This window comes from Temnothorax curvispinosus, unplaced genomic scaffold (assembly GCF_003070985.1).
Source record: "Temnothorax curvispinosus isolate PA1 unplaced genomic scaffold, ASM307098v1 QBEX01015018.1, whole genome shotgun sequence".
NCBI lineage: Eukaryota > Metazoa > Arthropoda > Insecta > Hymenoptera > Formicidae > Temnothorax > Temnothorax curvispinosus.
In genome coordinates this window covers 200,267-223,683 of record NW_020224798.1, presented here as the reverse complement: position 1 = coordinate 223,683, position 23,417 = coordinate 200,267, and the positions used below count along the sequence as shown (strand labels likewise).

The 23,417-nt window shown below is 41.8% G+C and overlaps 3 protein-coding genes across 3 annotated transcripts; 1 reads left to right on the top strand and 2 right to left on the bottom strand.

Moving 5' to 3' along the window:
- Window positions 1-1,384: 1,384 nt before the first annotated feature.
- LOC112465237 (putative mediator of RNA polymerase II transcription subunit 12) lies at window positions 1,385-3,437 on the bottom strand. Its single transcript, XM_025032708.1, has 3 exons — window positions 3,364-3,437; window positions 2,900-2,999; window positions 1,385-2,640 (listed from the first exon to the last, which is right to left on the bottom strand). Exons 1-3 carry the CDS (start codon window positions 3,373-3,375, stop codon window positions 1,727-1,729), a joined length of 1,026 nt encoding a protein of 341 aa, XP_024888476.1. The 5' UTR covers window positions 3,376-3,437; the 3' UTR covers window positions 1,385-1,726.
- Window positions 3,438-7,670: 4,233 nt separating this feature from the next.
- LOC112465246 (early nodulin-75) lies at window positions 7,671-9,208 on the top strand. Its single transcript, XM_025032726.1, has 3 exons — window positions 7,671-7,821; window positions 8,083-8,340; window positions 8,661-9,208. The coding sequence occupies exons 1-3, from the start codon at window positions 7,807-7,809 to the stop codon at window positions 9,126-9,128; spliced, it is 741 nt and encodes a 246-aa protein (XP_024888494.1). The 5' UTR covers window positions 7,671-7,806; the 3' UTR covers window positions 9,129-9,208.
- Window positions 9,209-13,571: 4,363 nt separating this feature from the next.
- LOC112465241 (zinc finger protein 467) lies at window positions 13,572-23,327 on the bottom strand. Its single transcript, XM_025032714.1, has 6 exons — window positions 22,401-23,327; window positions 21,398-21,553; window positions 16,213-16,451; window positions 15,578-15,867; window positions 15,189-15,462; window positions 13,572-15,107 (listed from the first exon to the last, which is right to left on the bottom strand). Exons 1-6 carry the CDS (start codon window positions 22,539-22,541, stop codon window positions 14,840-14,842), a joined length of 1,368 nt encoding a protein of 455 aa, XP_024888482.1. The 5' UTR covers window positions 22,542-23,327; the 3' UTR covers window positions 13,572-14,839.
- Between the last annotated feature and the right edge of the window lie 90 nt (window positions 23,328-23,417).

Here is a 23,417-nt window from a genome sequence, read left to right as displayed (position 1 = left end):
TAACTGCCAGATTTGTTACGAATCACCGTGTAAAATTACGGCTGTAAGTCCCTTCGATTTCCTCGAGCAGAATCTTGGTAAACTTAAAGGGCGTAATCCTGGCGAATTATCTATCTGTGCAAGAGAGCGTCGGTAAGGAGTAAAAAGGAAGATTGCGTAAAATGAAAACGCGACTATTCGCAATTGCGGCGACTCGACGGCTGCATCGACACGCGAAGCGTGAAGGCCACGAAAGTGGATTGTCGATCTTCCTTGTCCGGAGAAATGCTATCCTTCCACGCTTTTAGAAGTTTCAATTTCTACGTGAAAACGAACATATATGTGACCAGGCGATACGCTTTTTCGAATCCTCACATATTATAAATATTCTCACCTTCGTATCGTCATGCATCGATGATGAAATCCGCCTGATCGGATTTCTAATTTCCGTGCATTAAATTTTTTGCTATCGATAAAGAACTTAATCCCTTTCTAATCAGAATAAAATCTATTAATAAAAGTGTTATGTATTAGCTGTCGTATACTTTTTTCTCTCGTCATATATTCACGCCTGGCAGTAATTCTGTAATTTATGTGACTCAATCTGATAAGAAATTTCTCAAATTATGTCGTTTCAGAGAGTTTACTTCCTTTCGCAAAATTTATATCTCAAACGCGCTCTCTTATCGTAATGGTATAGCGTAACGTAGCGATTCTGGTAAATAAGATGGAATATCGCTTTCTAACATCGTAGGGAGATCAGGTATCTTTATTCAATAGAAAGCGAAAAACCGTCCGGCTTTCTATTTGCTCTAATAACGTGGGACTTAGTAACTTCTCATGTATAATTAAGCAAATTACTCGTCGCGCGAAACGCGAAACTTCCTGAAAGGAGTAAACGTTAGCTTTGCTTTTATCGAATTTTCGCTCGGGCGTTTAACTCACCTTTTTACGAGCGGAAGTTCCGCCAAGTTCCGTGAGCTAAAATAATAAAAGCAAAGATTGCGCTACGACAAGGTGAATGACTTCCATGATGCCAGAAGCGGAAACGATTTATTTACTAATCGTACAAAAAATTACATTCTTCGCGTTACCGTATATAGTCAAGTATTTTCTATCTTTACACACTTACTCATACGAAAAATACTGAATACACACCTTTTCATAATTGAGTGAAATGAAAAACGAACAGAAAATTAATCGAAAAGAAGTCTGTTAGACCAAGATACCATTTGCCATTTCTGTTTTAATAAATTTTCGTCATTAATTACTGTATTATGTAAATTTCCGTGAAAGTCAATTAAGTATTTTTTATCAATCTTTTATTCAATTAATTTTCTTTAAAGACAAACTTTCTATGTTAATTATATTTAGCAAATTATTCTATGTTAATTATAAATCGAGTAGTTATTTTTTCTAATTAGTAAATTGATTCTAATTATCGAGTGTCAAACATTCATCCGTTTTTGACCGTCAAAGAAGAAAACCGCATTTGTTATTGTCAAATACACGGTAGTACAAGACATACGTCATTAAAATGTCAACAAGTGATACAACAATTTAAAGCGTGTTAGATACTAGTCTCAACAAACCCTTGATGATATCAAGAAGCTGTTTCCGCGAGTAAAAACGGGATTCAACTCGAGCGAGTCTTGGGGCTAGCCGTCTTTTCTTCGAAGAGAAAACGCCGAGAAATAGAATATTAAATTATATAAATCGTATTACTACCCTGTAGGTCAATTCTTGGTCAATGGCGCTGTCCCTCTTCGACCGGCTTGTCCTGCTGATATTCCGCGTCGACGTTGTCGTCGCTCGGATAGTAAATCTTGCTGCGGTAATAATAGGGTCCCTTAACGTCATCGGATAACGGCTTGGGGATAAAAGTGCTCTTCGGTTTGTACTGAATGCGATTCGCTGTCACGTCGTATGGTATCTGCGCCTGATATTGCAACAACTGCTTGATTTCCGAAGGCATGTTTCTGTCCAAATATAGAGTAGGTAGCGGAGGTTCGGGTATCGCTCCTAGCGGAAACGCTACTTGTTGCTGCTGCTGCTGCTGGTGCTGTTGCTGCTGCTGTTGCTGCTGCAGTTGCTGCTGCTGTTGCTGTTGTTGCAGTTGCTGCTGCAGTTGCTGCTGCAGTTGCTGCTGCTGTTGCTGTTGCTCGTAATCCTCCTTGTAGGCAATTCTATCCTGACGCTCCACTCTCCTGTCGCTGTATTCGTATCTGGGCTGCGCTCTTTGAGCATCGATCGATTGGTATCTCGCCGATGGTTGCAAGTAGGCACCGCGAGGAACTTCGGAGGCGGCTGGGGCTAATTGTTGCTGTTCACGTTGCTGCGGTGCCGCCGCAAAGTGGTTGCCGCCGTAAATGAAAGACGTAGGATCGACGTAGGGAGCTTGCGGCTGATAGACCGAATTGATCAGCTGTCTGATGTGACTCGGCACCGCCGAGTACGGCTTGTAACTGTAGTACTGCGGACCCTGGGCCTGCTGCTGGACTTGCTGGGGTTGAGGCTGTGGCGCCGAGGCTGGGGCACGATGCTGCTGAGCCTGTCGAAGACGAAGGGGTGAGCCGCCTTCGGCGCGCTGAGGCCGGTGAGCATTCGCCCGCTGCAACTGGCTCTGGGGCGCAAGGTATAGATCCCAGTTGATCCTCGAATCTGAAACACCGAGAGGAACACCGTTCCGTCATTCCGACATCCAATTTATCGCCGGTCGTCGATTGTTGGTGTTTATGCAACGCTGACCTCATTATCGGGGATCACAAAGGAATTGTTCTAAAGATCTGGGATGTGAAAAACACGGACTCTCGCGTGCGTTATAATTGCAGTAGCGGCAACAGTTAATTGCGATACATCAGGTCCAAGGTTCTCGAGGCGTGTCTTCAACAGCGAATAATCGAGAAAACTTCGTACTCACCGCCATCGACATACTTGATTTGCCCTTGCGGCGCGCGAGCAGACCTCCCTACATTTTCCGTTTTCGCCCACGCAATCGATATCACCACAATGAGAAGAATCTGCAAATTTATAATAAATAATATTAGCACGATACATCCGACGATGTCATGTACTGACTTTAAGTTAAAAACAATAAAACTGAATAAATACAACGTTAAAAAATAAATCACGAATAATTGTGCGATAAAATCATATCAATATCACCAAAATGCAATATATATTTCATTGAATAAGACTCTCGAAATAACCATCATTTGACAAACAGAAACCGATTGAAAAATATAGTCCACTTTTAACAGTCACAATTGGCAACAAGTCCCGCGAAGTAAAATTTGATGAAAAATTAAAATATCTCTCGTCACTATATTAATGCCGACACGATGAATACGGTCAATCAATCAGAAAATATCTTGGAACACTCACTGGTAGTTTCATGGCTGCGTGTGGAGAGAAAGATGTACGCGGATTGTCGCGTCGAGTTTACTCGCAGAAATCAGCCGGCGGAGTCGGCGTGGCTCTTCTATATAGCCGCAGTCGCCCCGGCGTAATTGGTGGCGCGCGGCTGTGGTAGCTACCTACTTTTAGAGTAATTCCGCCTCAGGTAACTAGCAAACTCCGACAAAAGGCTCCCCCCCTCGAGGATATATTATCAATCGTTGCAAGAAAGCGCGTCTCTGGCGTAACGCTATTATAGAATTGTTCTCCAAGGGTGATCCCACAAGAACTCAGGATACTTCCTAAAAAATCTAAAAATTTGAGAACCTGCGATATTTAACTTTTTTCGCGATAGCACGATAATTTTTTATCTGCAGAATTCTCTGTAAGGTTAAAACTATCGCATTTCAAAAATGTATTTTTTAAATAAAATAATTATACAGAGAAGATTTTAATAAAAGATTTTAATGAATAAAAGCAGTATTTAAAGTATAATTTTAACACATAGTTAATGTATTCTAAAGTGTAAATAGAAATTTAAGAAAATAAAAACGTGCAATACTTATATGGATTGTTTTCTTTCAGGTCAGAAAGATTAAAGTAGCAGGAGGGGTTGAAGTGTTCAACTTCACGTTCTCCGAAGCGATTTTTTAAACTTTAGGAGCTGGAATGGTGAAATCGTTAGGCTCCATGCGATCCCGAGGATTTTAACGAGGCTACGATGACGTAATAAGAAACATTGGCGCGGTGTTTTTTTAGCTGAATTCGCGTTTCAGAGCGCTAAACCGGAGCCGGTAAGGTTCGCGTATGCGCTTAAGTTGTCTCAAATGAGGAGTAAAGACGAGAAGAAAGCGCGCTATGTGGTAGAGCAAATGCTCGTAATAATTCTTATTGCGATTACATGTGATTGCATTGAAGCAAAAAAGGAATCAAAAGGCCTAAGAATCTAGTTTCGAGTATTTCCTTATATTTAACGATGCGAAGTAATAATTAATATAATTCCATAGCAATAAAAATAGAATAAAAAAGTTATAAGGAAAAGAATTTAAAATAAAATAAATTTCCAACTGATTAATAAAATTTTACCAAGCAGAGTAAGTGCAATTCTATACATTGAAACTCTATACATTGTTTCTTTAATTTTCCAGAAAAAGATTAATATCAAAATAAGCTTATTTTTTTATTAATTTTATTACTTTTTTATAATTTTGTTTCATTAATCATATTTCAATTTGTCTAACATAAAGTTTTATGCATTTAAAGATTGACTAAACTGAATTATAACATGGAATACAAGAATCTCCGATGACGTGAGTCAAAGCAACGCGGATCTTTTTAGTTAAACGGCCGAGGCATGCGGGAAAAAAAAATAAACTATGTTGTATATAACTACACTGTCTCTATGCGTTGCATATAATTAAATTTACGACGCGCAAACGGTCTGGCGTGCGCTAAACATTACCAATTTGCGTCAGGCGTGGCAATCTATAGCGCTCCGCCAAGTCGGACGAAATGAAAGGGGTGAAAAGCAGTGGAAGGAAAAAAAACCCAGGGGATCTACTTAGCTCGGATCTATAAATTCCGTAAGATAATGGACCGCGCTGGCTTTATTACCGCGCGCGAAAAGAAAACCGCTCGCGTACGACGAGATAATTACGCGGCCGCGTGACGCTCGCGAGCCACTAATGCGATGAGAGTGCAACGCAACCGCTCGTGAACAACGATCATTATCTTCCAACTTAACTCATTGACGTATTAAACCGCGTAAATTAAAACCCTATAAGTGCCTAGCGTATCCTGCTGCTTTTCGTGTATGCGGTGTACGGATAATATAAAAGTTTTATGTTTACATTACTGGTACCGAGTAAGAAATGAATAGCGGACGTTGCATTGCATTAATCCTTTTAGTAGTTCAAATGTTGAAATAAGATATATGGTTTCCTTCTATATAATCTTATCCTAAAAATATAATTTTTTTCACCTGGCAATTGAATCTCCGATTGCCAAACAATTTTTCCGAGAAGCCGTTCAGCGTCGAAGTAATTTATTAATGGGCCGAATAAAGGAATACCGGATACATGTGTAAGATTATCATGAACAATGTCGGGTAGAGAGATTGGACAAGGAAACGCGCGGTTTAAGCGAAACCATGAAAATCTCGTAAAACGGCCTTCCTTGACGAATCTCGTTTCGAATTAACGGCAATTTCTCAAGTTACAAACGAAACGGCGAACGTTGCGTTGCGACACTTCGAACGGGCGTCAACCTACGTTGATCCGCGCGTGCGGATGTAGATGATGAAAAACACGCAGCCGCGATAAGATTCGAAAGGTAAGATCGGCAAGAGAGGAGAGAAAAAAAAGAAGGATTTGACAGGAGGAAGCGGGCGGAGAAAGTCGATTATTCTCGGCCGATCGACTGGGAAGATCTGCGTCTGTGGCGCCTGATATCGCGGTATCTCGGGAACTTATTTCACCCAGGCGAATGTAGAAATGCATGACTTCCTTCCGTTCGAACGATGTCCGCGATACGCGGTATCTCGACCGACACGATATGTAGTACTTCAACTGCACTCAATAAACATCACGCATGAATTAATTTACTACAATTTACTTCCACAAAATGTCCCATATAGAAAGTTTTTAATTAAATTATCCATTTAAATCAAAACAAGACGTCGATGATAAAGATAAAAAAAGGCCACAAAAATCGGAAATACAGGAAAATCGCGCATTTGGAGTAATCGACGAGTAAAAAAGCGAAACAGGATATCCATTGCCCCGTCGGAGGAGTTTTATAATCCGTACGTTTGCGCCGCGCCGCGCCTGCGATTGCGAGATGCAGAAATAATCGTAAACGAGAAAAATGCTTGATAGCTCGAGGCCGAGAGCAATGAGATCCGCGCGCTTTCGCCATACTTATCGAGTTATTAAGGAAAACGGAAACGCGAACGGAGTATACGAAGTATTACGCCGCGATTAATATATGCGCGCCGAGGCAATTAAAGTGCCACTCGGCTTGATTTTCCCGGAGTCTCGCGCCGTCGATTCCAATTTGGCGATGCGGTAATGGGCATAAGAACTCATTACCGCGATCGTAACATCGCGGGTTCGCGAGTGAAATCGATGATCATGGTTACTACGGCGAGTGAGGGGGCAATGATCTTGTTTTTCGACGAGTACTTTTTGATACCCCGACGACAGGAAGGAAAAGCAATTTCAAGGATCGCGCGCGACGCCAACCCCGAAGAATGCCCCAAGCTTCCGCACGATTGCCGTTATGCCTCCGATAATCCATTGGAAGTCGGTAACAGCGTTCGGTAAAGTCGGTACATAATCTACTGTAGTGTACAGGCGAAAGACCTCAGGATTGAGTCCTCGGCATTGCGAGTTGTCAGCGAGAAATTCCCGAGAGCGCACCCAGGCTTTTCTGTTTCTTTGACCTCGGAACTTGTCGGTTCAATGCATTTGTAAAATTGATATACATTATAGCTATTTGAATTGATAATGATTCTTTTTTTATTAAAACGTTTTGTTGAAACGTTGTGTTGATTGCACGCGATATTAGCATTTCTACTTTATATTGTTCTCTTCTCTTTTTAATTATTTAAATAATCTATTATTTAAATTGTCGCCTAATGAAAAAAAGAGCAAATATAGTGATGAAAATGACCATAATCTTCCAATGTTTGAATGTTCCCGAAAGTTAATGAAAATATTATCTGTAACAGCTATATCAACGTTTTGATATTGATTTCATCGCGTTTTTTAAATATAAATTGGTTGATCGTTTAATCTATAATCTTAATCTACACCTGCCTGCATTATATATATATTTAAATTTGAAAACAGAAAATGACAAAGCACAATTTTGCTTATACTATTTTAATTTTGGAAGAATAAAAATGTAAAGAAGATTTACACCGTCGAGGACACTGTCGACAGTTCAAAAATAATGTACATAATTCCACGAGTATTCTTTGAAAAACCCGATAAGAGAAATAAATAAATTACAAATGCATTTCTGTAGAAATGCACTTTGTTTGAGTTGTAAAAGTACATTAATTAAAAAAAATGACACTTTTGTTACGATCGATTCTCAACAAAGATATTCGAGCAAGTTAAAATTAACGAGGAATTTTTGAAAACTTCGTCGAAACTGTACGAGCGGAATGCTCGGTTTCCTAAGCGAAATGTCAGCCTAAGTTATCACACGGCGAAGTAATGTACGAGGATTAGAAACTTGTACAGAAATCGTTCGCAGGGCGTGGTGGAAGACCAATGTGATCCGGGACTGGGACGCGCGGGTTGCCCATCAAGGCCTCTTCGCCGGGTTGCCCTGAGCCAACACGTCGTATAAAACGCCCCTCTCATCGACTTCTGGGAGCACTGTTGCGCTTCCCGCTGCATAAGGATCGATTATTCCTTCAACATGCCCGCCGTAGTCGTAAGTGTTTAGTCTTAAATCGTTCTCGTCAAATCACTCCTTTAAACTATAATGTAATTCTATGTAAAGTTAAAATTAATAAAATATACCAGAAAATAATTACGCAATGTCATAAAACGTATACATGTGTTAAATAAGAAACAGAAATATTTTATGTCTCTTGTAGCAGTTGTAGCTCTTAGATATTTCTCAGATATTCCAATTCGTCGGACTAAAAAATTTGTCTGTAAGTATTCAAATTTTATTTTATCACGTACATAGATTATTCTGTTGGGTATCATCATCGGTGTCTCCAGTCAAGAGTCTTATTACCAATCGCCGCATCAGGCGGCGATTTTGAGCGACGCTCGTTATCTCGCGGGTGATGGCACATTCGGCGCCGCCTACTCTCAGGAAGACGGAGTGGAATTTAAGGAGGAAAGCGATGTAGAGGGTAATCGACGTGGATCATACTCGTACATCGATCCAACCGGACAAAGGCGCACTGTGACTTACACGGCCGGAAAGAACGGGTTCCAAGTACGCAGAGTGCACGTTTGCTTGCTAATTAATTTTGTTCATTAATTATATTATTATATGACGCTAAATTTATAACTTTTTATAATTTATTTTTGTTAAATTTTTATAATTTAATTTTACGATGCTATAACTCATTGATTTTTATATAAATATTTTATATAAATATTTCAGAAAAGATTATAGATCAATAATTAAAGAGCCTAACGAATTCATTAGTTTACTGCCAAATTAATCATAATATGAAGCTCAATTTTGCTCAATCCTATATCTCATTAATTTTAATAGAGTTTTAAGTTAAGCTGCAACTTTTTGTCTCGCAGGCGACCGGGGATCACATTCCCAGCGCACCCCCGCAGGTGCCACCGCAGCCGGAGTATGTACCACTGGCGCAATATAATCCGCCGGATTACCAACCCCCGAGTTACGCATCGCCAGCCCCTCAGCAGTATCCGCGGCGCTATCAACCGGATTACGAACCGCAACCTGTCGTTTATCAACCGCAGCCTCAACCGCGGCCTCAACCGCAGCACCAGTACCGACCGCAGCCGCCGCCGCCGCCGCCGCCGCCTCGCTATCATTATCCCTCGGAGTTGCAAAGTATATCCTCGTACGCGCCACCGAGTTATCAGCCGCACTATCAGCCTCCACTTCGCCCCGCGCTCGCGCCCGCGCCCGCGCCGCAATACAACGCGATAACGACACCGGCACCCCGCAATTTTTATCCGCCGGGAAAACTCAGCTTCAATCGGACCCCCGACGGCTTCTCCTATACGTTCAGCAAGAGTTGAGTGGCACGCGAGTTTACGATGTGAAAAGCGGTGACGTATCCGTGATGAAATTAACGAAGTTTTTATTTTAATAACGTGTTATTTCGAGTCTTTAAAGAACACGACCCGCCATTACTTAAAAAATCCAAATCTTGAAATAAAAACGTGGTTGAGTGTCAAAAAAATGATTAACTAAAAGTTAATTAATAAAAATAAAGAAAATTAATAACTAGAAAAAAATTTTGTGCAAAAAATTATCACTTTTGTTCAAAATCATAGTCAACATTTATTTTTGTTTTTATTTCATGTTTTAAATTAATTTTAAACTTAATGTGCTCTGTTGTTAAAAATCTAAATAATAATTATGAGTTTTTAAATATTAATCATCAATGATTCATTGTCGTAACATTGTTCGTAAAGTGTATTAAAATATATTCTCACAAGAGCTCCTTCTCTCTTCTACATTATGTCCCGTTTTTTGCGTCTGAAAAATAAAACATCGGAACTGCACAGAATCGAATAATTTTCGTCTCGATCGTTCGTGGAATGCCCGATGTATCTTGCATAGCAATTTCCCGTACAAATGCATGCACAATCACATGCTTCATGGGGTCGGCTTACTTTCATCCGGTAACCTTTGCGTTCTCCATGATGTTGCAACTGAGAATCCCACGATACCGAAGAAAATGTGGGATACGCCCGATATACATATATATTTATGCGAGAAACGCATGTATTAGAAATGTATTTATTCTATCTTGATTTAATTCACAATTGTAATTAAATTTATTTAATACGATTATTATAATAGAAAAAGTTTGACTTCGAGAACAAATAAAGATAATTTTTCCAGGTTAAAAGATTAAAAAGACTCGTTTCCATCTCTTTAATTTTATAAGCGACATAAAATACTTAATAATATTTTAATAAAAATGCTCTTTATTGAAATTAATTTGAAAAGTCAATACGTATATATTTAAATGGGACTATCCGCTATAAAATATCACAAAAATAGCGCTTCATCTTTGTATCTTATTCCATGAAAGACGACGAATTACCGTCAGAAACGGAAGAAACGGAGGGACAAAGGAGCGATTATCTTATTATACAGGCTCGCGAGTGATAATGCGAATGCACCACGCCATCGCTCGCGCGAGGAGGCAGGGGTCGGCAAGGGCGAGGAAATAAAAATGCAACGAAGTCGAGCCGGTTCGCTGGCCATTATTATTGTTGGCCCGTAACACGGGCGCGGCGCGATCCGGGCAAGGCGAACCGCCTGCATCCGAGCAGGAACTCGGCAACCGAAAGGTGGGCAGAAAGAAATTGCACGCCCGTGATATTTCAGGTCACCCCGACATTGTCGCCCGAGAAAACGCGTTACAACGTTATTGTCGTTCGAATTGACGGTATTACCGATTTTACCGTTGTCACGTCGTAACGTGTGCGACATCAGTTTGTCCTCGATTAAATCTTACGCGCAGAGAGATTAATATCCATCGAACACGACGGCAATGAATGCGACTTGGGTCTTCTTTTTTTGGTCGTGTTTTATTTATAAAGGTATATTGAGTATACATTTCGTTCCGTATATAATTATGGCAGTAATATACAGACTCTGATTAGCTGCGCGTGACATCAACAGTATAAAAGTAGTCTAAAAACAGCTGCTGTAGAGGCAGTGTGGCATCGAACGTTCACTCTCCTCGTAACAGAAGGACGAAAAAACGAAACTAAACGCCGTCTTACCTAAGTAACTAACTTATGTCAATGTTTTATTTATGCCGGTGTGCCTCCCCAACACGTGAATTTCAAAATGATGACGATGGTGTGAATAAGTCCCAGAGAAAAGGCACTATGCGTCGTATTCTTCCAAATCCTCAACGAGAACGCGTTTACGTATCGCGTTTACTTGAACGCGTCGCTTTTTCCTTCTTTTTGTTTTATTCTTTCTCCCTTTCTTTTGTATAAAAAAAAATCTTCGTAAACAAATCCAAGTTACAATGACTGTGCATACACTCTCACGCTTACATTGAACGATATACAATCGAAGCGTGTAATCGACCTGCGTTGTTTCATTCCCACATGGAGAATGCTATTTGTTCAAGTATTCCTAATGTTCTCTATCGAACGCTACTAACGTTAGTCCTGCTCACGACCGATCTGTAGGCGAATGTTAATTATTTATCCCCTAAACTGCAAACAGTGGTTGACTCCGAAGGCATTGATCTAAATCTGACTGCGCTTTCGTCTCAACACGCGCGCGCGACAAGACAATACGGCCGCGCGCGATGCGGACGAGCGTCGTATAGTAAAAAAAAAAATTGGCCTCGCGGCGGGCAATGCTATTCACTAATCTCACTACGCTAAAAATATAAGTTCGGGTCGAGACTCGGGATATTCCCGATGTAATTGTCATGCGGTACGATAATCTAAGATAGTCGCTATTGTCGCGGTGATTATACCTCTAGTGACATAGTTGTAAATGTTACGTTACACAAAATATACGCTCAGCGTTAGGCTCCGACTTTTGATTTTTATATCATCGCAGAGGCACGGTCGTCCCATGAAGCGACCGTCGAATGGAAAACAACTCGGAAGCGGATTTGTACGTGGGGGCAGGAGGCACGGCAGTTTCGCGTTTCTCTTAGCGCATTTTTTACTGGCTTATCTTAAAGAACTATTCTAGGGAGACGAGAGGAAGCTTTAAGCGCTGTAACAAGCGAATCCTATCGGCTTCTTTCTGGAAGATATAGTTTGTTCACAATGCAAATTCACATTAAGACGCCTGAGAGTCTCTGCCAAATATGTTGACGAGCATATTTCAGTTTCCAACGAAAAATTGGAACTCGATTATTGTCGCTAATTTCCCGATGCGAATAATACGTATATTCGTGTATATGTCTCTTTCCCGATAAAACAATGAATAAATTATCCGAGATCTAGATATACCGCAAGAGAAAAATTAAAAAATATAAACTTTCTTCATATTTTTCCATAATGGAAATACACACGTGTAAGATATCATAAATGATTCATAATTAATCATACGAGAAAGTCTTTACCATGCATCGTCGATATTCATAATAATTAAGTTTAAATCTCGAACGTCCTTGATTAAGTACATGCTGATACTTGAGATTTCAAGGATGATCGTAACAATAAGGAATAATCGTACCGTAGTAAAAAACATTAATAAAAAAAATTTTACTTGCACTAAAAATCGACTAATAATAGATATTAAATTTTTTAGCACGTGTAATAAAAAATTTAATTAAAAAACACATGCTTATTATAAGAAATTCTTCGAGAAACGTAAATAAAAAATGGAGAAATTCGGAACACTTCAAATTAAAGTTTGTCATTTCAAACTTTTTTTTTAGCGAAAGCTTTGTTTTTAGATATACGACCATCGCTGATATTTATGCACTGCAGGGACCCATATTTGGTATATAAGTTGACAATGTATTCGAACCCACTGTCTTTACAAGTTCATAAAATTCCGCCAAAAGTATACTACAAATCGCTAGATAACGATTTAACATATATCAACACATGTAAGCGAATAGTCAACGAGTGACTGACAAGTATAGTAAAATTACACAAGATAATTCATCGAATTTGACAACTTAGATGATGTCGTATAGAAATTAAAAATCTGTTATTTTTAATTTTTTCAAAATAAATTATTATATACATAATTTTTTAAATAACTTGATCTTTATAAAATTGTATTCCGATATAAAATCTATAACTGACTATAAAATATACATGTCTTCTAAATCACACTATCAACTTTTGTTTCAAAATTTGTTTATGTAAGGAATAGTTAAAGAGTAATTTAAGCTAATCAAATTAGATGAATCATTCTGTATAAGACATAATTAATTTTCCAAAATCAGATCTGTAAACGGCGACACAATTCATCCTCATTGATATTAAAATCTAGATCAAAGAGAACGATGTGCTATCAAAATAATAAATTCTCTAAATTATAACGTTGCAGTTGAAAACATACATATACATATAAAAAAATATAATAGCATTGAGAACAAACCTGTACATCAGAGAATACATGCTATTACAGGCCCACTTTGTAACTTTCTAACTGTAACTATTTAAATCTAACTCTATGATACAACAATATATGGTATATCCTTTATGTCATATATCATTAATCGGTCTTTTTATGCATGTTTTATGCAACTATATGGTTACTGTTAGGCTTTATTCACGCTATATATACATAATTAGAGACCTAATCAGAGACTAGAAATAAGGGAGCCACTTTTGATTGATCCGCCATTTTTCTTCAAAAACAAGAGAAAGAAAAAGAAAGAGATATATGAGAAAGATATATGAGATATATGAGATATATATGAAATATATATATTATAAATATATATATATATATATATATATATATATGAGATATATATGAGATATATATGAGATATATGAGAAAGCAATATGAATGTATATCGCTTTCTCTTTCTCTTATATCATTCTCTCTCGCAGAATTTTAAGAAATCGCCTGATGACCAGTCTCTGATTACAGTCTCCAGACATAATAACAATCCAATTGCACTCCAGTCTTGCTATATTCATTAGTAAAGAATATTAATAATTATTTACATTGTCAGTCATGTTCAAATATTAAAAATATATTCTTTTAATATAAAATACATTTTTGTTTACTTCGCCTGTGTGACGAAAGAGTGATAACACTCAGGAGTCAACACTGCCAGTCCCAAGCCCGAGTAAAAGAGAAGAGTTCGTGGGCAAGGTTAGTAGCCTATCCACGATAAAACAAAAATGAATGCTCACAAGACAATAAGCCTCGGAAGAGGCGCTATAAAATTGAAAAAACAGACTCAAGCCTAATTAAAGAGAAAAATATTAAATAAAATACATTCATTAAACAAAACATATTCAAATGCAGAATTTTGAAAAAATTAAAACAAGCGCGACTGAATTACTGTATCTATAACGTGAATAAAACTTATATGTTAAAAAGTTACAGAATAGGTCTTCTAGTACCTACAAATAGCAGGAAGCTAGCTATGTAGGAACGTATACTATTAAGTAATAGCTTTTAAATACTGACATAATAGTGCACATTCTTACCATAAGTCAGTATAATGTCAATACTTAAAATTTCTTCTTCTCAATAATGTAATCTTATCTTGTGTCAAGATACACAGTAGTGTATTCCTGAAAATAATTCTACGTAACTCTGTTCTGATATGTATTTATTACAAAGTGCGTAAATTGCTACTTCTTTAATAATCTTTTGTGAAATAAACTTGCCAAGACTGTTATCTTCTTAAGAAATATTAGATAAACTTTTCCAGTAATTTGTAAAATGTATAAGGGAATGATCAAACCTAATATATAAAATTCGTTTATCTTCGAGATTATGTCCTTAGTCATAAATGACCCTCTTCTATCATGTGCAAAAGGCTCTAATAAAAATATATTAGAAAATAATCACAGTTGCACGGAATTATCAAATTAATCTATCATGGGTATTGTACTAACATTGCTACTCGTTATTAATTATCGTTATCAAATATGCTACTGTGTATCTATTATCGATAAGTTGGTATATATATCATTACAATCACAATATGCATGACACCCTATGCGAAAGTTTCTGATCGGAATAGAGCAGAAAACTTGTACTATGGTAAGACACAAATCGACGGTACGTAGTGACAGGGAAAAGAGTAATTCTAGCTGCATAATCCATTAGGATCAACGAGTCCTCTGGCAATGAGCTCAGCCGTCGCAGCATCTCCGCCGCTTTGTTTACCACCCGACTGTTGCCCGTGCTCGCAGTGCGTACGTATATGGAACAAAAATTCGGCCTTATCTGTGAAGTCTGCGCGACACATTAAGCAAAAATTCCTCTCGGTGGTATAGGATTGCGCCGGTTGGACAGATCCTGGGAAATACGCAGCGGCGTGTTGTGGCGGCACAGTTCCTTCAACCAAATGAGACCTGCAATTGAGTAAAATTAATTGTAGAAAACGTTAAATTAAAATAGAAGTATATTAATGTTGAAAATAAAGAAATATTAACCGAGCATGTGTTGTCCATTCCTCTCTGGTAGCGAGTGATCGTCCGCACAGCTCGCAGGCCCAACTCACTGGCTCCTCCTTCAGTTTATGAATGCTATCTTGACGAGATGGCTGTTGCTGTTGCGCTTGCTGCTGTTGCTGCTGCTGCTGCTGTTGCTGCTGTTGATGTTGATCCGATCTTGGTGTGGTAGGCGCTGACAGAGGCGAAACGCCAGATTTATGTCTGAGTTTGTTCATATGGATGACCAATTTGTCTCGACGCGCAAACGCTTTACCTGCAACATGTATCGGATTCTTTATTCATTGCTTCCTTTTAAAGGTAGATGATCTGCGATTCAAAATAATTTTTATCTAATGGTAGAATGTATTTTATATGATTTTCATACTTACCGCACACCTCACAAGAATATGGCTTCTCTCCAGTATGTATACGCATGTGTATGACAAGTTTATCTTTACGAGCGAGCCCCTTGCCACACACAGAGCAAGCAAACGCCTTCGTCGTTGGCTCGCCAGTGTTGGTCGCTTTCGAAACAGATCCCGGACGAACATTCACGCTGTTTGCTGTCGTTGTCCGTAATGGTTGATTTACTGCCGGTGCTCTACTTCCAAATTGTTGGTCCGTTCCAGGAAATGCTGGCATCATGCTGGGACGCATCGCAGCAGAGTAATCCGATGACCTGTGAAGTAAGAACCAATGATCATATTGCAATATCTTTAGCTTGGAGACCAATTAAAATATAATTATGCGAAATTTAATGCAGAAAGCAATCATATAGCTTTAAAATAAGCGTAGCAAAATAAGATTTTAATGTAAGGACATTATAGAAAGTGTTTTAGGGAGCATTCCTTTTTTTGCAATATTTATCTTCTATTAAAGTAGATTGTCAGATATTTCACGCAGTAACATCTATATATTTTAAAAATTATAATCGAGCAATGACTCGAGAATATTTTTGACGGAAGATCTCGCTTCTAGAAAGCGGTGCTTTAAGAAAGAACCGATCAAAGCACCCTTTACGTACCATGTTCCAATAGACCGCAGAACTCTTACTCCATCATCGTAGCCGAGCCCGTCGTCTGGCAAGGTGAACGTGGGATTCGGTGGCTGCGGGGCCGCGTGAGGTCCAGCCAGAGACCTCGCCTGAGCGGCCTGCTGTGCCATGTGCTGCTGCAGTGCCGCGTGTGCCGCAGTATGCGCTTCCGCGTAACTCGCGTGCTGCTGCTGTTGCCCGCCGTTTGACATCTTGTCCTTGTCCGTATTCTAAATTAAAACCGTTAATTGATCACACGTAGTGCAATAATTAATCCTTATTTATTTTAAACACAACGAACGACACGTGGCTCTCGATCGACTTCGCAAAAGTCTAACGAGATAGATAACTTTCGTCAAACTCACTTCATTTTCTTTTCCTATCGATACGGCATGTAACTCGTTAAAATATAGCTGTATATTTTCTAAATAAATAGATTTAACGTCATTCAAAATGTTAATTTATTTCAAAATGTAATTACGAATGCAAGTTCATAACGGAGACACGAATACTCGGCGTGTCTCGATTATGTATCGTCCTTTCTATGGCGTCAAACCGTCGTCTGACACGAGAACGGCGCATCAAAGATGGCTTTACGAAGATCCGGAAATTCGTGCGTATACTTCGTAACCCGGAGTCCTCTTACGAAAGCGATTGAAATACTATTGTTGCAGACAAAAAATAACGTAAAATAAAATTATTCAAAAATTGCCACAGAATAAGATTGTTTTTTTCCTGTTATACAGTTCCATACTTGGTCATAATCTATTAATAATAACCGATAATAACAATGCAATGTTCTGAGAGTACTTATTGTTAGCTCGTATCGCTATTATCGCCTACATTATTGCACTTCTTTTAAAACGCTCATTGTGAAGTAATTATTTAATATTATCAACGATATTTTTCTCTCGTGTAATGATCTAGAAATATATCAGTCATGTTTCAAATTTTTTTCTCATGTAATAATCCTATCATCCGGATCCTAGCATCTCCCTCCCGGCGCCAGCGTATACGCTAATGCTCCGTCAAGGTCTCTCGGAGGAAAGAACAATGAGGAAAGCTATCGCGCGCGTTAGGGAAGTGACTCCGGAGAATGCTCCAAATAATTGTCATCATAATCTGTCGGTCAATTATTCTTTCGCGCTCAATCCTGCTCACTGCCAATGGACTATTAATACAATTGTAATTTACAATAAAAGGACAAGAATCATTTCTGCGTTTCTGCAACTTTCTAAATGCACTAAAATAATCTAAAGTAATCTAAAAAATATATATATCGCGCAATAACGATTGGTGAGCAAGAGACGTTCCGGAAGTAGAGAGAGAGAAACAGAGAGAGAGAAAGAGAGAGAGAGAGAAAGAAGCCATCGCGCGAGTCGATCGTTCTCACGAAAGAAACGGGCGCCCGTCTTTTTGGACGCGCTTACCACGCACTAACGGAGTCCAATCCACGTTCCAAAGACGACCGTTGGGCTCCGGGAATCGAAGGGCCAGGAGAACACCTACGACCGGAGGGAGGCGGATTTTTCCAAAAAAATATCGCGCGACCCAGATTTTTTAATCACAGCACCGATGCAGTAAGCTACGTAAAGTAGCAATAACGATGACGCGAAGCTGATGTTTATTTTCGGGGGGTTGAGAGACTCACACAATCAGATTACTCCGGATGTACCAGAGCGACGATAACCGGCACGCTTCGGCGGGACAGTTCACTATACAAACGTTAACACTGACATGCACGTTCGCGGGGCTCTTTACGCGCAAAAAGCTTTGTACGTTGCGTTTTCGTGCTTTTCGCGACGCGTTCGGAGGAATATCCGCGGGTTCACGAGGCAGGAGAGAGCCGCGAAGCTGGCAGCTTCCACCGCAGCCGCCGCCGCCGATTCCCGGCGCGGGAGGATGCAAGGACAAAGAGGCGAAAAAAAAGCAGCCGACGGGCGCGCGGAGGGGATAAGCGCGAGACAACCGGGGAGACGTTTCCCTCGCCGTCGGACTGGGAGAGAAGAAGAAAGAGAGGAAAGAAAGACGGAACCGCAGGTGAAGGGGGAGAAGAGAGAGAAAGGAAGAGAAAGAGATAGAGAAGGTTCAATGAGAGAGGAGAAACGGAGATAAAGACGGAGCGATGTATGCGTGTGTATGCGTGAAGACGACGGGGGCGGGAAGAGGGAACGGCGAGAAAGAAGTAAGGCAGAGCCAGCCGGTGACACACACCGACGGAGGAGCGACGCGCGATACAAACGTTGCCGAGCGGAGGCTCCCCGCGGAATGCACCGCGCGGCCGGCTGGCCGGAGCGGAGCGACGGAGCGAAGAGGAGACGAGCGAGCGAGCGAGCAAGCGCGGGGGCACGCCGAATACGACGAGGAGACGAGGAGATCGGGAAGCGACGCGACGGGGGGAGCCGGGAGCGGGAAGAGAGACAAACGGGGCCGGCCCCAGTCGGCCGGCCCGCTGGCCGACCACCGATCGGCAGAAAGGAACGCAAGGTGTGTGTTTACGTGTATATGCGCGCGGGGCGATGATTCGTGTGTATCACTCTCTCTCGCGACGTGTAACGTCGCGCTGCTACGAGAGAAGGGAGGCTGGGAGATGTAACAGAGAGAGAGAGACCGAGAGAGAGAGGGAGCGAAAGAAAAAATGCGGGCGAGGAAAGAAAAGCCCGAAGGGAGAAGGGGACCGCCCCGGCGCGCTGGAGGATAACCGACGACGCACGAACGCGACGCGTTACGATATACCGAGCGGATATCCCCGGAATGCGGCGAACCAACGGTCGACCGGACCGGAGGAAGCGAGACGCGAGACAACGAGGAACAACGAGGAACAACGAGGCGGCGTTAAGGGTGGCCGCGTGGGGGTGCCTCTCGCTTCTGTCCCTCCTTTCCATTCGATTCCCTTTTCTCTCTCCCTCTCTCTCTCTCTCTCTCGTTCAGCGTATACGTATTATACGCGACTAGCGGAGCGAGCGATATCGGGATGCACGAGGAGGAGCATCGCCGTTGTGTGCGGTGCAACAGTGGTGGCGGCGACGGCGGCAGCGACCGGTGCGTCGGCCCGCTGACCTTGACACTGACATTGAGAGAGCGAGAGAGAGAGGGCGAGATCCTAGGAGAAGGGGGAGAGCAGAAGGGGAGGTAGAACTTACGCGCGCGCGCGCGCGCGCACACACATGTCGCAACACGGGAGCGATTCATGGGAGAGACCGGAGAGACGTCAGAGGGACGACGAGGACGTCGTCTCGCGACCCTCTTCGTCGCGCTGCCCTTCGCCGCCGTCCGCGTCGCCGATATTCCGGAGCGCGCCCGGCGACGAGAGAGAAGGAGAGAGTCACCCACGTAACGAGGCTGCGTCGATCTCGTCGGGGTATCCCGGGTTTCGAAACAGGTTTCTCGGCCGCGCGAGCTCACGGCAACTCACGTTGCACCTGTGCCTAGGACTGCCGAATCGGCAGGGGAGAGCGGATGGCTTGGGAGGAGGCGGTGAGGATCGAGCGATCCGGGATCGAACGAGAGAGAGCGCGAGACTGGGAGAAGAAGCGAATGGAGATAAAAAGGAAGGGAGGAGAAGAGAAGCGAGAGGAGGATGGGATTTATATGCCGTGTTCTATGACTAAACCCTTTCGGAACATGACGAACAAATGCATATTTGTAAAAAAATGTATCTAAGAGAAAATTAACGCAACTGATAAGGAATGTCGCGAAACGACTATGATAACTCTAACATTATGGTATTACGATTACGAATCCTTTTTGACAATGAATGTGACAAATGAATGAAATAGTAACGTGCGTCACGTTCGTAAGAATAGATTAATAAGTAGCACAAGATAAAAGAGTGATAAAACTGAAGGGCACAGGAAAAGAGACAGATGAAGAAAGATGAAATGTAGGAAAGAAACGAGCGAAATTAAGAAGGAAATAGGAGTGTTACGTGACGAGAGGAGGAACGCGGCAGACAGGTGAAAGAGAAATAAGTTGCAGAAGCAGATAGGAGGAAAACAGGGGGGGGGGAAGTGGGGGAGAGACAGTCGAGACAGCGAAGAAAGGAGTATACTTGTACTACGACTTTCGCTTTCTGTGCGCGCGACGCGTCTCGCGGTCGCGACGCGCCGATCAATAGACGTCGCGACGTCGGTCGTCGCACACGTACATTCACACACAGACACATACACACGTACACACACCCTTTCTCTCTCTCTCTCTCTCTCTGTCTTACCCTTTCTCTCTCCTCCTATTTATCCCTCCTCACCTCCCGCCGGCCCGTCTACGTTGCGTACGCGAGGGTGGAATTATTGAGATCGCGCGCCGCCGGGTGCAGCAGACACGGAAAGGGGGGTCAGCGGGGGACCCGAGCACCTCTAGCTACCGATCAGTGACGCCCCTGCGCGCGTTCCCTCTCTCTCTCTCTCTCTCTCTCTTCCCCCCCCTACCCCCTCGTGATCACCATCCGACAGGACCCGTGCTCCCGTCTGACCGACCCTGTCCTTTTCATAGCTTGCCGCTACCAGGAGTACGGAAGAAAGAAAAAGATATGCATCTCTAGCGATACACTCCTCGCGCCATTGGTGATGCTTTAGTAGCTGATTCCTTCGGAAGCAATTAATTCATCAAGTTCATTTTAGTTTTATATTATATACCTATTCAGTTGCAGCGTTTTTGGAAAAATGCTGAGTATCACTGAATTATCAAGTCTTTATAAGGAGAAAGCAGAAGAGAGAAAGAACGTCGAGCACGCTGCGTTAAAAAATCTTTTACGCTACACCGATATAAAATCGCTTTGTTTTGCAATATTACGGCGCGTTTTTACGAAGTCGAAGAGGCTCGTACTATTTCGCACTACACCGACAAAATAGCTCAGTCAGTTGTGATGAAATTGGACGTAAAAAAACTGAAAATTTTATTTTCCCTCTTCCACGCAAAAGCAAATCCCATGACTGTTTTACCAATTTTGACGAATCGAAAATTATTTAAATATCCAATATGTACATGGACACCAAAGGGCATTATTATTCTCGCAATATTACAAATGTAATATTGCACAAATGTGAATAAACAAAATCTGAATAAAACACAATCCTGTTACATGTGCGATATATTACAACAACATATGTTTGCTATGATTAAAAGTTCTATGCAGTTTAACATAATCCTGGTACGTGGAAAGGAAAATTTCACTTGCCTGATTGTTAAGCGCAACAATGTTCTTCAAGGAATCTGCATAATTCTTCAATACTGCCTCTGTGGATAAGCAGCTGATACGAAATTCGTAGAACATATCTAACTTGTAGATACATCTCTGACAAATATTTTTTGGCAGTCCATCCTCTTTTGCTATCTGTAACAAAATGATCTCGTGTTTTCCTCTGTTTAAAATGACAACTGGCGAAATTGTAAATTTGATTTCAGGATTCTTTGGAATAATCGGCCAATTTAGCTTGACTCTCAATGATCTTTTTTTTCTTTCAAGCTTTACGTTACGAGGACATGATAAAACGAAAGGAAATAAGTGCTAAGATAACGATTAAGAAAATCAATATGTTTTAACCGTAGAATTGTTAAATGTTCTTCTTAATACAATAAAATGAACGAGCCATCGAAAATAGGAAAAAAACAAGTAGTAAGACTTAAGGAATGAGCAAACCGATCACAGCCAATTTAAAAACGATAGAAATACGTTTTCGGCCATTCTCGACTGATTGATCAATTCACTTACTTAAGTCTCTATTTTATTTATTTTTTTTTGCGATCTTTAGTCACAAAAGTTCAAGGTATCAATTGTTTCAATACTGGAGCATTGGAGCGTAAAACAAGGAGCTATTCACAAACCACGCCAACGCAGAAAGCTCTGCATTTGCACGTGCAATGCAATCAAGCGAGGCAATTTCAATTGTCCTTCAAGTATTCTTAATGATACCCCTTTTCTTAACAATTTGGGAGCTCCGATAATTCAACTCACAATTTTATCTCTCGCGAGGGGAACCTCCGTTCAGAAATATCTCTCGTGCACGTGGTGTAATTCTAGACTTCTAGAGGGTCTCCCGCACAAAAGCTAGCTCGCGTCTCGAGATCTGTCGCGCGTCGCCTCGGCAAATTCGGCCGGAATACGACGGGTCGTTTCGGATCCCGGGTCCCGGGCGGGCAACGCGGTGGCCGCGTACACGGCAAGTGTCGTCTATACTCACCACGATGGGCACGCAGGAGCGTATTTTGAACAGCAGCTGCCGCTGCTCGCTCTCCTTGTCGAATATCTGCAGCTGGTGGCTGCTCTTGAGCGAGCACAGCCTGCAGAGCTCGGCGAAACCGAGGTCCTCGTTCATTGCCATTGTCGCGCGCGACGGGGAATGCAAAGGGTTTTATATATATATGTATATACGCGCGCACACGCCACACGCCACACACACACACACGCACGAGCGCGCGCGCGCGCGAGTCGCCGATCACCGGGAGATTAGGTTATGTCGCGCTGTGCCGCACGAATTCCGCACGCGCGTGCCAGCGGCACGGAAAATCACGGAATTCGCGAAAATACGCGGACGCGATTACTCGAATCACCGTAGGAACGTATGGGTCCCCGCGCGCGGCGCGGCGATTCCCCCGGCTTGGGAAGCTCAGCTACGAAAAGCCGTATCGCGCGAGCGAAAGAATCGAGCGCGGCCGATTCTGCTTTTTCTTTGTCGCTACTGTCGGCCGCACACGCTCACGCACACCGTGCTCCACGTCGAGTCCCCGCGTGTCCCCGCGTTTCTCCGACGACTCCGACTCGACGCCCGCTACTTTTCGATCCGACATATACGAGACGCTCTCGATACGAGATACAAACGAACGCCGCGACGCCGCGATCTTGGATCGAGGAGGACGACGAGGCGAAAGCGTGAGCCACTTGTCAGATATATGTTATGTGTATATAAATGTTCGGTTTTTTGGAACTATCGAGCTAATATTCCCGTAGATTGTGACAACTGACAAATTTACTTTGTCGGCAAGCGCGGACGCGACAAACATGGCGCACAATACGGAACGCTCTCTACCGACTACCGAATGAAGCGACTCGAGAAACGCATCATTGCGGGCATTCCCGCGCCATCTAGCGAACGCAGAGGATGACTACGCAAAATTGCAGTTCCGGAAAAAATTTGAAAATTTGAAATTTGAAAAAGAATAGGGAATCGTAACAAAATATAGATTTTTAACCTATCGGA